The sequence below is a fragment of the Crocuta crocuta genome, unplaced genomic scaffold (genome assembly GCF_008692635.1).
Source record: "Crocuta crocuta isolate KB4526 unplaced genomic scaffold, BGI_CrCroc_1.0 scaffold696, whole genome shotgun sequence".
Classification (NCBI taxonomy): Eukaryota; Metazoa; Chordata; class Mammalia; order Carnivora; family Hyaenidae; genus Crocuta; species Crocuta crocuta.
The window spans coordinates 323,120-338,678 of NW_027529467.1; the positions used below are offsets into that span (position 1 = coordinate 323,120).

The window sequence follows — 15,559 nt, forward strand, 5'->3', positions numbered from 1 at the left end:
CCCAATGGCCCCAATCTCCTAATTCTGTCACACTGGACATTAGGCTTAAACATAAGAGTTTTGGGGGTTCACAGACATTCAGCCTATAGCATTTGGTTACTTTTTCTTTTATAGAATGTGATATGTTCATTCATTCCACATCAAGTAGGAGTCTTTAAAGTGAAGCAGTTGATAGAGATTATTGGCTCAGTGGCTGATGAAAATTTGCAGTCTGCATCGCTGAAACCTTTTCATCAATTATATTTGTATTTCAAGAGTGTCTGCAAACCTTCCACTAAGAAAGTTGTGTTGAAAGTTAATCCTGGTAAGCTATTTTTGACCCTTTCCTTTTTTTAAAAAATTTTCTAATGGAGGTTATGTAGGATTATCTTAACACACTGATTGCTTAGCTATATATATATCACATGTAGTCTAACCTTGTGGTCTTACCTTTGAATGCATCAAAATCCTCTGGAAGACTGGTTAAAATAGGTACCACTGGGGGCGCCTGGGTGGCTTAGTCGGTTGAGCGTCCGACTTTCGCTTGGGTCATGATCTCGCGGTTCGTGGGTTCGAGCCCCGCGTCGGGCTCTGTGCTGACTGCCAGCTCAGAGCCTGGAGCCTGTTTNGCACCCAGGCGCCCCCCCAGAAATAATTAAGTAGGTCTTTGTTAGAACCCCAAAATTCTTATTTCTGACATGTCCCCACCAGTTGCTGATGTTGCCATTTTGAGGATTAAAATTAGAATAGCACTGGTTTAGTGATCTATAAAATTTACATATTTTAATGGTTTTTATGTTTGAAATTTTCTTTTTAGTCTATAATATATAAACTAATTTTGACCACTCCATGGATTTTCGTGTTGCTGCTGTTTCATATAATACTCAATTATCTTTTATACATTGAACCATATGAAACTGCTGATATTCAGCTCTTTTTAATCTATGAAAACTTGTGTCATATGGGCTAACCCATTCCTTCAAGTTACTATGTTTTATATCTTATGCATGCATTATTTTGCAGAATTGTTTTGTGTAGGTCCATTTTNGTGCTGACGACTCAGAGCCTGGAGCCTGCTTTGGATTCTGTGTGCCCCTCTCTCTGCCTCTGCCCTACTCACGCTCTCTCTCAAAAATAAGTAAACATTAAACATTTAAAAAGATTATTTAACATTTATTTATTTTTGAGGAACAGAGAGACAGAACATGAGCAGGGGAGGGGCAGAGGGAGAGGGAGACACAGAATCTGAAGCAAGCTCCAGGCTCCGAGCTGTCAGCCCAGAGCCCAATGCGGGGCTCAAACTCAAAGTGTGATATCATGACCTGAGCTGAAGTCAGATGCTCAACTGACCGAGCCACCCTGGTGCCCCAAATAAAAATGTTTTTAATGACTTATTTGTATTTTTTTGAACGTGTTTGTTTAGAGACTTAATTTTAAGTTAGAACCACTGGTGTAGTGTATTCATACATTGAAGTTATTTGGACAGCTGAAATTCAAAGAACCATATTTAACTTAATATCCAATTCTATAAAAGGTATATCTGCTTTGGTCAGTAATCCTATGGGACAGTTTGTGGTCAGAGACTTGCCAAAATTGAAGGACCATGTACCTGTTGCAATGCTTCAATCACCGATGACACACCTTCACAGTCATCACCTAAATAAAGAGTCAATGAAGAATGCACTGATAGCCTTTCCCAATGATCGAGCTGCAAGTATCAGGTCTGGAGACCAGCGTAAACATTTCAGGTAACATGCTGTATTAAAAAGTTGAAATTTTGAAAGGCACAATTACCAGCAATGCAGTTCTTGCTGTAACAAAGTAATGATGACAGTAATAATGGTAATAATTTCTTTCTCTCTTTTTTTTTTTTGTTTTACATTGGAGGAGATGGTTCTTGAATGCTACTGTATTTGCTTTGTCTAACCTCTTATCACCTCTCTGTGTGCTTGACAGGGAGTGAATGGTTTGCCAGATGCTTATTTAAATATGCTGTTGACAAGTATAGAATAATGGAAATAATCACTTTTAGAAATAGATCAAGTTCTCAGAGTAGTCCTATTCATTAAGTATGGCCAGCGGCTTCAGTTTCTCTAAGATAAAAATAAGCATCATAATTGTCATCATCAACCTTCCCCAAATTGAACTAAAACCTTCAACAGTGAGGATCAAAAGTGATGTTAGACCTCAGTTAAAATCCATCCAAACCCCAAAGAAATTACTGCCTTCCAAGTGCTTAGAAGAAACCCATGCATCCTGGTTTTTATACTTTGAAGATAGAAATGAGTTTCTTTTCTGCCTCCTTGTGTGCTACTATCAACTGTCTAAACTAAGTAATATCCCTGGGGTTTCTCTGCTTGTCTCTTTACCTTTGGTGTGTCATTAAGCTCACTTAATTGTATAACCATTTTCTTGCAATATCATTTGATTTTAGGTCATAATTGTTTTATTATCCACAATTGGAAAATTTTGGGTTTTTATATAGTCTGTCTTATTATTTCATTTTACAGATTTTGTCCATACCAGCTTTTCTCCCTCTCTTTTTTGTTTGACAAGTACCATGAAACATAGGAGTGAAAAAATCACTTAGACTTGATTTTAAATAATAATGTAGTATAATGAAGGAAAACTCCTTCCTCTCTCTCACTAATTGTATTCCAACCCATACAGAAGTAGTTTTTGGAAACACTGTTTTATGTATTTTCAGTTCTTTCCCATGCTTACACAAATATATTTGTATAGACATATGTTAATGTAATATTAATATTTTGTTTCTGTCTAAATCAGTCTTAATCATATGTACTAAAAAATGCCAGATACTTTTTTGAAGGCTAAGCATTTCCTATTGATCTCATGACCAAAATTATTTTTCTCATATTATTCTTTTCCATACTAATAGAAATACAAAATTTAGTTATTTTCTGGTTAGCAGTTAGTAATTTTAAGTAATGAAATTTCATGATGTGTTAAATTATTGGTAACAGGGCACTTGATGGCTCAGTTGGTTAAGTGCCAGACTTGATTTTGGCTCAGGTTCTCATGGTCCATGGGATCAAGCCCCTCCTTGGGGTCTCCTCTTACAGCATGGAACCTGCATAGGATTCTGTCCTTCTCTCTCTGCTCCTCCCCTGCTTGCACTCATGCTCTCTCTCTCAAAATACAGAAGCATTAAAAAAAATAAATTATTGGTAACTGTAATTGCGGTTTTATTTATTAATGCATTTCTTTAATGATTTTTGACAAAATAAATTAGGAGCTTTTGTCTAACTTTTGTTTACTGCAGTATGTCCTATGCTTAGAGGAGTGCCAGGCATTATAGTAGGCACTGGGTAAATATTTTTTTAATAAATCAATGAGGAACAATGTTTTATTTGCATAATAATTTTTTCCCTTCTATTTTGCACATTAAAAAAATCACCTACTGAAAGCTAAAGAGGTATTTTATGAAGTTTATTCCTTTTTTAAAGTTTTTATTTTAATTTCAGCTAGTTAACATATAATGTTATGTTAGCTTTAGGTGTACAGGATAGTGATTCAGCTATTCCACATATCACCAGGTGCTCATCACAACCTGTGCGCTCCTTAAACCCCATGACATATTTAACTCCTCCCTCCACCCATCTCCCCTCTGGTAATCATCAGATTGGTTTCTAAGCGTCTGTTTGTTTGTTTTTGAGAGAGAGGGTGTGTGTGAGGGTGAGTGGCAGGTGGAGGCAGTGGGAGAGGGAGAGAGAATCTTAAGCACCCAACATGGAAGTTCACAGGAGGCTCAGTTTCATGACCATGAGATGATGACCTGAGGTGAAATCGGGAGTCAGATGCTTAACCAACTGAGCCACCAGGGGTGCCCCAAGAGTCTCTTTCTTGATTTGTCTCGCTCTGTTTTTTCCCCTTTGCTCGTTTGTTTTTTTTCTTAAATTCTGTATTTGAATGAAATCATACTGTACAATATTTGTCTTTCCCTGATTAATGTTGCTTAGCATTATACTCTGTAGCTCCATCCATATTGTTGCAAATGGTAAGATTTCATTCTATTTTTTTATCACTGAATAAGATTCCACAGTGTATACACACACACACACACACACACACACACACACACACTTTATCCATTCATCAGTCGATGGACTCTTGGGCTGCTTCCATATCTTGACTGTAGTAAATAATGCTGCAATAAACATAGCAGTGCATGTACCCTTCTGAGTTAGTGTTTTTGTTTTCTTTGGGTAAATACCCAGAAGTGGAATTACTGGGTTGTATGGTATTTCTATTTTTAATTTTTTGAGGAACTTCCATGCTGTCTTCCACAGTGGCTGTACTAATTTACATTCACATCAACAATGTAGGAGGGTTCCCTTTTTTCCACATCCTCATCAACACTTGTTATCCCTTGTCTTTTTAATACTAGCCATCCTGACATGTGTAAGGTGATATCTCATTGTGGGTTTATTTCCCTTGTGATTAGTGATGTTGAGCACATTTTCTTGAGTCTGTTGTCTATCTGTATGTCTTCTTAGGAAAAATAAGTATTCCATTCCTCTGTCTATTTTTTAAATTGTATTAAGAGTTTTTTTTGTGTGTTGTCTTATATGAGTTCTTTATATATTTTGGATACTAACCCCTCATTGGGTACATTGTTTGCAAATATCTTCTCTCATTCAGTAGGTTGCCTATACTATTCAGATGGTTTCCTTCATTGTGCAAAAGCTTTTTAGTTTGATATAGTCAGATAGGTTATTTTTGCTTTTGTTTCCCTTGCTTGAGGAGACATATCCTGAAAAATATTGCTAAGACTGCTGTCAAAGCGATTACTGCCTGTGTTTTCTTTTAGGAGTATTAGGCTTCAAGTCTCACATTTAGGTCTTTAATCTATTTGGAGTTTATTTTTGTGTATGGTGTAATAAAGTGGTCCATTTTCATTCTTTTGCTTGTAGCTGTCCAGTTTTCCCAGCACCATCTATTGAAGAGGCTGTCTTTTCCTAATTGTATATTCTTGCCTTCTTTGTGGAAGATTAATTGACTATATTAAGTTGGGTTTATCTTTGGCCTCTCTGTTTTTTCCATTGATCTATGTGTCTGGTTTTGTGCCAGGACCATACTGTCTTGGTGAGTATAGTTTTGTAGTGTATCTTGAAATCTGGAATTGTGATGCCTCCAGCTTTTTTCTTCTCAAGATTGCTTTGGTTCTCGAGAGTCTTTTCAACAACTATCTTTGAATAGAAAAGCATTTATTTCACTCTTATTGTCTCTCATTCAGTTAAAGTTATCTTACTGTGTAACCATAGAGGACTTGTTGAAAACAGAGGGAAATGTTAAATTTTATTTGACTGTATGACTAATAAGTGCATAGTTGAGTCAATTTTTGAGGGCGAGAATCTTAATGACTAATACAGTTTGATGAGAATTGAGGCAGCCCAAGGCCAGAAGATGTGAATAATTGTACTTTTTGTATTTATGGAAAATATATGGTGGGCAAAAGGAACAACATGAATTCAGATGAGTGAACATGAGATATAAAGTAGTTGTGATTAATTTGTGAATTGGTTTCTGTGTATGGTTCATTGATGGTTATTATATGAACTCTGAGATTATAAAAAAGTAATGTGTTTAACAAAAGGATTTATTATTATGCATTTTTTTTCTAATTTTGATCACAATCATCTAAATGTAGTCAACTCTTAGGAAACACTAGTCAAATTCAGATCTAGTCCCATGTGTAAACCTAAAACTCTTGAAATTGCCTACTTTATGAATTCCTCAAGAGTGGTTTTAGGGTAGTCACCATTGTATTCTAGTGACCTTAGGAGTTTTCTTTCTAATTTGGTTAGGGAGAATATTAGATATTATTCTAGTTCTGTGTGTAATAATATCTTGCTATATAAGGGAAAGGACTAGAATCTGCCCAATTCACCATTCTGTGGTTAGCCCCTGAGATAATAAATACCGATAGAATAAATGCAGATATAAAAACATTAACATAACTTTGTCATCTTGTAGGACAATTTTCACAAAGATTCCAAGATATAACTATGTGGATCCTGATTTTGCATATACTGAACTTGAAAGAATTGAAAAGCAAGAACATGAAAACTATTATGACAGATACATTAAACATTTAAGAAATGTGCGTATGCAGAAACAAGCAGAGAGGTAAGGTTCACTTCAAACAGTATGAAAGAGATTGGGGTGCCTATAGAGCCAGAATTTTTTCTTTACTCCTTAGTTTCTTTTTAGTGATTTAAGTGACCTTTTCATTTATAGGAATAGCAAAACATTGAACAACTTTTTCTGCAGTTGTTTCCTTCTTTACTTTTGGTTTGGGAATGTCTTAGGTTGGGGTTTCCCCAGAAACAAGGAGAAACAAGGAAAGCAGAATAGGACAGGGTGGGGAACTGAGAGATGATGTGTTTCAAATAAGGCTTACTCAGCCTGATGCCTAGGGTCTCTTGAAGCAGAAATTATACCACGTAGTTGTTCCTACATTGAGCCAAAGGACCTTGTGTTTTGTGCTCAGTACCAGCCAGTTCTTGTGAGCTGTCCTAGGGTGTGGTGGAGTGAGTGTGACTTCCTTGGTGAAGTGTTTGAGAATGGGGTCTAGTCAGTGGAGGGAGATTTTATGCAGATTAGTGCATTGTTCTGTTTAAGTGGTTCTGAGTGGGGCAGCAGAAGCCTGCCCTACAGGGAATGTTTGGATTTGCCATTGTATTTTCTAAAACACTTGCCCTCAGTTAGTTTTTATTATGATTTCAATAGGCAGTGCATGGATTCATATAACAATACAGACATAGGATTACAGCCAGCATCGGGTCTAAAGTCACCTTCACTCTCAGTAACGGAAATAGAAGAGGAATTATCTGCAGCCTGGCGTCAGATCAAATGTAACCAATTGCTAAATACTAGAAATATAGCATCCAAGGAGACAAAGGCTCTGAAAAGAAAGGCATGTGTGATATTTTACATTTATGAAACCATGAGAATTCCTAAAATATCTTTTGCTAATATTGAAAATTAACTTTGGGGTAATGGTTTTCCACAGGTTCTCAAAGGACTTAAATCAGACCCATCCACGCCCCATGAAAAGCATGACTGCAGCTTAATTTTGACACCAAAGCAAATTCATCAAGTAATTGTTGGTAAGAATCTATAAAAACCTACTAATCCTTTGTTTTTTAACAGGCTTATTGAAGTATAATTTATATTCCATAAAACTGACCTATTTTAAGTGTGCAAGTCCATGAATCTTAGTAAATTTATGGAATTATGCAACCGTCACCATAATTCAATTTTAGAATGCTACCATCATTCTCAGGACCTTGTGTACTTACTCGCAATTTGCACCCCTACCTCCAGGCAACCATTAATCAATTTTCTCTCACTACAGATTTGCCTCTTCTGAACATTTCATGTGAAAGGAATCATAACAATATGTATTCTCTCTTATATTGCTGCTTTTACCTAGCATACTGTTTTGTGAGGTTCATCCCAAAGGTTTAAGTAGGTATAAATATTTTGTTCCTTTTTCTGTCTAAATAGCATTTCATTTTACGGGAATACCACATTTTGTTTATCCATTTACTAGTTGATGGACATGCGCCATTTCTGGTCTGAGGCTGTTGTGAATCATGTTGCTATAAGCGTTCACATATAATTCTTGGAGTGAACATATGTTTTCATTTCTTTTGGTTAGATTCCTAGGAATGGAATTGCTGAGTTGTGTGGTAAATTTATGTCTAACATTTCAAGAAACTACCAAAAACTTTCCAAAGTGCACCAAGTTACAGTCCCACCAACAATGTATGAGGATTATAGTTCCTCCACATTCTCACAAGCAGCTGTTATTTTCTTTTTGATTATAGCCATCCTTGTGATGGGAAATGTTCTCACTGTGGTTTTGATTTGCATTTTCCTCGTGACTAAGATGATGAATAGATTTTCATGCATTTAAATAGACATAAATATATATATCCCTTGGAGTAGTGTCTTTCAAATTCTTAGCCCAATTTTTAATTTGAATATTTGCTGCCTTCTTATAGATTTGTACCAATTGTTTATATGTTCTGGATACAAGTCCTTTATCAAATACATGATTTCCAAAGTGTGTGGCTTGGTTTTGTTTTTTTGTTTTTTTAAATAATGTTCCTTAACACAGAAGTTTTTACTTTAACTGAAATTGAATTTATCAATTTAAACAAAAAATACTAAAGTTTTTTCTTTTCTAGATCCTGCTTCTGATTTCTTGCCCAAGAAATCTGTACCTAACTCAATGTCACAAGTATTTTTTCTTGTTTTCTTCTAAACTGTTTATACTTTTAGATCTTAGATTTAAGATCCACAGTTCCTTTTGAGTTAATTTTTAGGTAGTAAGTTAAGAGTCTAAATTCATATTGTTGTATGCAATTGTCCCAGCACCATTTGTTGAAAATGTTATCATTCCTCATTGAATTACCTTGGCACCTTTGTCTAAAATCAATTAACCATATATGGTAGGGTTTATTTCCAGAGTCTCACTTCTGTTCCATTGATCTGTATGTCTATCCTCATGACAGTTCTACACTTTGATACTGTACCTTTAGAGTAAGTTTTGAAATTGATAAGTGTAAATCCTCCAGATTTGCTTTAAAAAATTTTTTCTTAATGTTTATTATATTTGAGAGAGAGAGGGAGAGGGAGAGGGAGAGGGAGGGAGAGAGGAAACAGGGGAGGGGGAGAGAGAGGGAGACACAGAATGTGAAGCAGGCTCCAGGTTCTGAGCCGTCAGCACAGAGCCTGACATGGGGCTTGAGCTCACAAACCAGGAGATCATGACCTGAGCCAAAGTCGGACGCTTAACTAACTGAGCCCCCAAATTTACTTTTTTAATTCAAGATTGCTTTGGCCATTATAGCTATAAATAGGATCTTATTAAGACCCACTTTGTCTTCCTTCTGGATCTTTTCCTTGCCCCAACCAGTATTCAAATCTCAGGTCATTCTCTGAATGTTTGCCATTGAGATAATTATTATTCTGAGAACATCCCTAAGTTAAGAAACAAGTGACAACTCCTTTTTACCTTTGCAGAGACGCTGAACAATGTCCCTCCCTAGGTCATTTTCACGGAGCCTATTAAAGGATGATTATGGTTAAAGAAAGAGTAGTCTGTACTAGGCTGAAGAGGAAGTTGGCATTTCATTCTAGGCAGGATTAGGGTGGTCCTGAGGGAGATGTGGGCAGAGGATGATTTAATTGACATGGATTTGCTGATTCTCCCTTTAGGGAGAACCCAGCACACAAAACACCAAATACCAATTCTTAAATTATCCAGACTGAAGGTGATGTCCAAAGAGGTACAAGGCCAGAGGCAACACAATGGGAAGTGATTAAATATCTGGGTGGTGATAGCTTATTATGTATTATGTATGGCTGCTCAGAGGCCAAGTCCTCAGATCAGTGAGGACTATGGGAAATGCCCAAAGCGGAATCTGGCTCTGGGGAAAGCAGGTGACATGGACTGGTAAAAAGAGTTGGAATCTGTCACCATTCACTGAGTTTCTGAATGGGAAATAGGACTCAGTGCTATAAGAGCACTGGAGCTAAAGCTCCCTGCCACACAGTGACAATGAGGCACTTCCGTGTGGCAGACTGGGACCTCGTTAGTTCATTGCCTGTCTGGAGTTTGCATATGGAGTTCATTTCAGGTCACACAACGTTCACTGGGCCTCTCTCTTGTGCCAGACATGTGATAGGTACTAGGCTTTATAGTCCCAGGGACTTGCCTTTCTTTATTGGATGGTAAGCTGTGTCTTCCAAATTAGTGACTGACTAATCAGACAAGCAAACCTATACAGATTCAAAGGGAGCAAAGTTAGAGGGCAGTGTTTAGTGTCCCCTCTACAACTCCTCCACCAGCTCTGTCTTCCTTACCTGGTGTCCTAAGTATTTTATGTTATATTGTGTTACTTTAAAATTTATTGTCATTTGTTTTGAGAGAGATAGCAAGCAGAGGAGAGAGAGAGAGAGGGAAACAGAATCCCAAGCAGGCTCCACCCCATCAGTACAGAACCCGATGTGGGGCTCGAACTCATGAACCTGTGAGATCATGACCTGAGCTAAAATCAAGAATCAGACGCTTAACCAACTGAGCCACCCAGGCACCCTTAAGTATTTAAAAAATGACCCTCTCTCTGGGGACAGGGCCCCTGTGTGAGTTTACAAGGTCAGCAACTCTGAGGGTGAGAATTTTGTATCACTCTCATTTTTATACCTGAAAGGGTTTTTTTGAGCCTCTGCACAGAACAGGGACTGGCACTATCAAAGGAGATTACGGTTTCAGAAAATTTTCCTCAATATTTATATTTTTAAAAATTAAAGTGATTGTCCAGAGCCACAGAAGAGGATTTGGAGATTAATTGAGACAGTGAAAACTTGTAAAATTTGGGCTACATTGGATGTTATGCATAGTATTGTTTGCTTCATCAGCGAATGACCAGTCACTTTGGTTTTAAGTTATGATTTATTAATACATATTAAAGGCCAGGCATTATGTTGAACAGTGTACAAACATGATCTTATTTAATCCTTTAAATGATGTAAGCGACTTATAAGGTAATTGCTTTTATTTCCACTTTAGAGATGAATAAAGTGAGGCCCAGAGAGGTGGTAAACNGCCATACTTTGTGTCTCATTTTCTCTCTCCATTCCTCTTTCACAACATGTATTTTTTTGTACAGTATTTCTGTCTCAGATTCTTCCCACTTTCTTTTCTGTCTACTTCACAGTAGACATAATGTCTAGTAGAATCTAGAATTTTGTAGCTCTTTTCATAAAACGTATTATTGGTCTGCAGTTTTGCTTTTTTAAAGTTTATTTTTATTGTCTTTTTTTCCCACATTAACGTTGTCCTCATAACCTGAGTTCAGAGAGTTAGAAAGTGTTCATTCTTCTTCCGTATTCTGAAAGAGAGTATGTAGAATTATATTGCTCTTTAAATGTTTGAGTTTTTCAGAGAAAACATCTGGGAAGGGAGAATTCATTCCCAGAGGNACAAATTCATTTTCTTTAATAGTTGTAGGACTGTTCAGATAATCTGTACCATTTTAGGAGACTTTTGATAGTTTGTGATTTTCCAGGAATCTATCCCCTCTATCAAAGACATCCCCTTTATGTGCATAGAATTGTTTAAAGCATTCCCAAATTATCCTCTTAATGTCTGGGTCTGAAACATCTGTAATGATATAGCCTCTCTTCTTCTTAATATTGAAAATTTATGTTTTTCTTGTTATTCTTCTTTTTAAGTCTCAGAAAGGGTTTNGCATTTGGTTTCATTGATTTTCTCTATAGTTTTCTGTTTTTAATTTCAGTGATTTCTTGTATTTGTCATTTTCTTCTCTTTGCTCTGTATCTTTTATTTGGATTATTCGTTTTTCCCCCTAGCTTCTTGAGGTAGAAGCGTAAGTTTANCATTCTATATCAGTTCTGATTAAATTGATTTGTTAAAAAAGTAGAATAAGACATAATTATTAAAATTGTAATGATCTAAAAACTTTTGTCATTTAAAAGAGAAAACAAGTACTAATTAGTGGGAAAATTACCCATTTCTCTAAATTCTGGATAAATGAACATAAATGTATTGATGGATGTGGAGAAAGTGTTGTAGTGAAAATTCATGTACTGAGTTATAAAGAATGCCAATAATTTTTCTCTACAATTTGCCACATAATGAGGATATGTTTATATTTAATTTTAGCCAACAAAATCCAAATACCAAATCACGGACATTTAGATAAAAATCTTGGTTAGTAACTTCTGATAATACAGTAAGTAGTTTTCTAAGTATCATTTTTATAAATTAATTGATGAAAATATAATATGAAGACTTAAAAAAATAACAGTACATTTGCCAACACTAAACCTAATAACTTTTCATTTTTTCAGGGCCCTCTGTCCTTAATTTTGGTGATATATGTGTGAACTCCACAAATACTCGTCTCCTGCATGTTGTTAATATGCTACCTATGCATATTTTGATCCAGCTAGATATTAATTTGAAAGAACTTCAGAAAACCAACCAATTTTCATATGTGATTCCACCGACAGCTAGTACTTACATTTCAATGGTATTTGAATCTCCCACCATTGGAAAATTTTGGAAGTAGGATTTATTTTTTAACTTCTATATGCTAGAGTTTAAGTGTCCTTTTGTAGAATATGCATTTTTTGCTTCAATAATTATAGCATATGTTATATTTGGTCCTCAAACATAGAAACAATACATGCATCGATTTGTAGATTGATAATTCAGTGGTAGCCTACCATAAATATTTTGATGTATTGCTTACTAAGAATTGCAGATGTTAATAATATATGCATTTTTACATGTAACTGAATTCTGTAATTGCAAATAGCTATTATCAGTTAAGTTGGCATGCTTCTGCTGTGTTACAGGTCATTCACCTTTACAGTGAACAATATACCTGGTGGGCATATCCTGGTGATGGCCGTTGTCATGCCAGTAGAGCTGGAGCTATCTTCTAAAGAGCTAGTTTTGAGACCACAAGGCTTCTCAGTGAAAACATGTTTTATGGGGACAGTTGGTTTGTATAACCATCAGAATTATTTCGCCAAATTTGAATGGCAACCAGTAGACACAGAAAGAGGAATGGCATTTTCCATTCGTCCAGCTAAAGGTAATAGTTTATTCTATTTGTTTGATTTAGACACTAATTTATTCATGTTCTCAGGCAGTAATCATTTATCGAGTGGGAACTGTATAATGGTCCTAAAAAAGGAAACAAATCAGAGAGGGTCACTGGGGCATATACTTTCGTTTTCTTTTTTTAGTTTATTTGTTTATTTTTTAGTAATCTCCACACCCAACATGGGGCTTGAACTCATAGCCCTGAGATCAAGAGTCACATGCTCTTCCAACTGAGACAGCCAGTCCTATTGTAACCATTTTTTAAAAAAGTTCATTTAAACTTACATCGAGGTTAGTTAGCATATAGCGCAACAATGATTTCAGGAGTAGAATCCAGTCATTGATCCCTACATAAAACACCCAGTGCTCATCCCAAGTGTCTTCTTTAATGTCCCTTGCCCTTTTACCCCATTCTCCCACCCACAACCCCTTCAGTAACCCTTGGTTTGTTCTCTATATTTAAGAGTCTCTTAGGGGCACCTGGGTGGCTCAGTTGGTTAAGCAGCCAACTTTGGCTCAGGTCATGATCTTCCAGTCCATGGGTTCGAGCCCTGTGTTGTACTCTGTGCTAACAGCTCAGAGCCTGGAGCCTGCTTCTGATTCTGTGTTTCCCCCTCTCTCTCTGCACCTCCTCTGCTTATACTCTGTCTCTCTCTCAAAAAATAAATAAACATTAAAAAAAATTTAAAACTAGAGTCTCTTATGTTTTGTCCCTTCCCTGTTTTTATATTGTTTTTGCTTCCCTTCCCTTCCCTTATGTTCACCTGTTTTGTATCTTAAATTCCACATGAGTGAAGTCATGATATTTGTCTTTCTCTAATTTCAGTTAGTATAATATACTCTAATTCCATCCACGTTGTTGCAGATGGCAGGATTTCATTCTATTTGATTGCCGAGTAATACTCCATTTTGTGTATATATGTGTATATATAAATATATACCACTTCATTGTGTGTATGTGGGTGTATATATGTATTATATATATATAATACATACATACACCATGTCTTCTTTATCTGTTCATCTGGCGATGGACATTTGGCCTCTTTCCATACTTTGCTTTTGTCAGTAGAGCTGCTATCAACATTGGAGTGTATATGGCCCTTTGAACCATCACACCTGTATCTTTGGATAAATACCCACTAGTGCAATTGCTGGGTTGTAGGGTAGTTGTATTTTTAATTTTTTGAGGAACCTCCAGACTGTTTTCTAGAGGAGCTGCACCAGTTTATGTTCCCACCAGCAGTGCAGAAGGGTTCCTCTTCTTGTCCTTGCTAACTTCTGTTGTTGCCTGAGTTGATTTTACCATTCTGACAGGTGTGAGTTGGTATTTCATTGTGGTTTTGATTTGTATTTCCCTGATGGTGAGTGATGAGCATTTTTTCATGTGTCTGTTAGCTATCTGGATGTCTTCTGTGGAAAAGTGTCTATTCATGTCTTTTGCATGTAATTTCTTCACTGGATTATGTGTTTCTTGGGTTGAGTTTGATAACTTCCTTACAGATTTTGGGTACTAACCCTTTATCTGATATGTCAGTGGCAAGTATCTACTCCCATTTTCTCATTTGCCTTTTAGTTTTGCTGATTGTTTCCTTCACCGTGCAGGAGGTTTTTATCTTGATGAGGGCCCACTAGTTCATTTTTGCTTTTTGTTTCCCTTGCCTCTGGAGACACGTTGAGTAAGAGGTTACTGCGGCCAAGGTCAGAGAGGTTGTTGCCTGCTTTCTCCTCTAGGATTTTGATGGCTTCCTGTTTTATGTTTAGGTCTTTCATCCATTTGAGTTTATATTTGTGTATGGTGTAAGAAAGTGGTTCAGGTTCATTTTTTTGCATGTCGCTGTCCAATTTTCCCAACACCATTTGCTGAAAAGACTGTCCATTGGAAATTCTTCCCTGCTTTGTCAAAGATTAGTTGGCCATACATTTGTGGGTCCATTTCTGGGTTCTCTTTTCTGTTCCATTGATCTTGGTGTCTCTTTTTGTGCCAGTACTATACTGTCTTGATGATTACAGCTTTGTAATACATCTTGAATTCTGGAATTCTGGTGCCTCCAGTTTTGGTTTTCTTTTTCAAGATTGCTTTGGCTTTCAGGGTCGTTTTTAGTTTCACACAAATTTTAGGATTGTTTGTTCTAGCTCTGTGAAGAATGCTACTGTTATTTTGCATTGAATATGTAGATTGCTTTGGGTACTACCAACGTTTTAACAATATTTGTTCTTTCGGGGCGCCTGGGTGGCTTAGTCGGTTAAGCGTCCGACTTTTGCTTGGGTCATGATNGAGTTTATATTTGTGTATGGTGTAAGAAAGTGGTTCAGGTTCATTTTTTTGCATGTCGCTGTCCAATTTTCCCAACACCATTTGCTGAAAAGACTGTCCATTGGAAATTCTTCCCTGCTTTGTCAAAGATTAGTTGGCCATACATTTGTGGGTCCATTTCTGGGTTCTCTTTTCTGTTCCATTGATCTTGGTGTCTCTTTTTGTGCCAGTACTATACTGTCTTGATGATTACAGCTTTGTAATACATCTTGAATTCTGGAATTCTGGTGCCTCCAGTTTTGGTTTTCTTTTTCAAGATTGCTTTGGCTTTCAGGGTCGTTTTTAGTTTCACACAAATTTTAGGATTGTTTGTTCTAGCTCTGTGAAGAATGCTACTGTTATTTTGCATTGAATATGTAGATTGCTTTGGGTACTACCAACGTTTTAACAATATTTGTTCTTTCGGGGCGCCTGGGTGGCTTAGTCGGTTAAGCGTCCGACTTTTGCTTGGGTCATGATCTCGCGGTTCGTGGGTTCGAGCCCCGCGTCGGGCTCTGTGCTGACTGCCAGCTCGGAGCCTGGAGCCTGTTTCAGAGTCTGTGACTCCCTCTCTCTCTGACCCTCCCCTGCTCACGCTGTCTCTCTCTCTC

At 36.9% G+C, this 15,559-nt stretch overlaps 1 protein-coding gene across 1 annotated transcript in view; it reads left to right on the forward strand.

Annotated features, from left to right (window-relative positions):
- Positions 1 to 15,559, forward strand: part of CFAP47 (cilia and flagella associated protein 47) — a 492,482-nt gene that overhangs the window by 35,762 nt on the left and 441,161 nt on the right. The window contains 7 exon segments of the mRNA XM_077760783.1: positions 115 to 304; positions 1,514 to 1,727; positions 5,977 to 6,129; positions 6,733 to 6,919; positions 7,016 to 7,112; positions 11,890 to 12,106; positions 12,400 to 12,641. Of these exon segments, the coding sequence (XP_077616909.1) occupies positions 115 to 304; positions 1,514 to 1,727; positions 5,977 to 6,129; positions 6,733 to 6,919; positions 7,016 to 7,112; positions 11,890 to 12,106; positions 12,400 to 12,641 (1,300 nt within the window).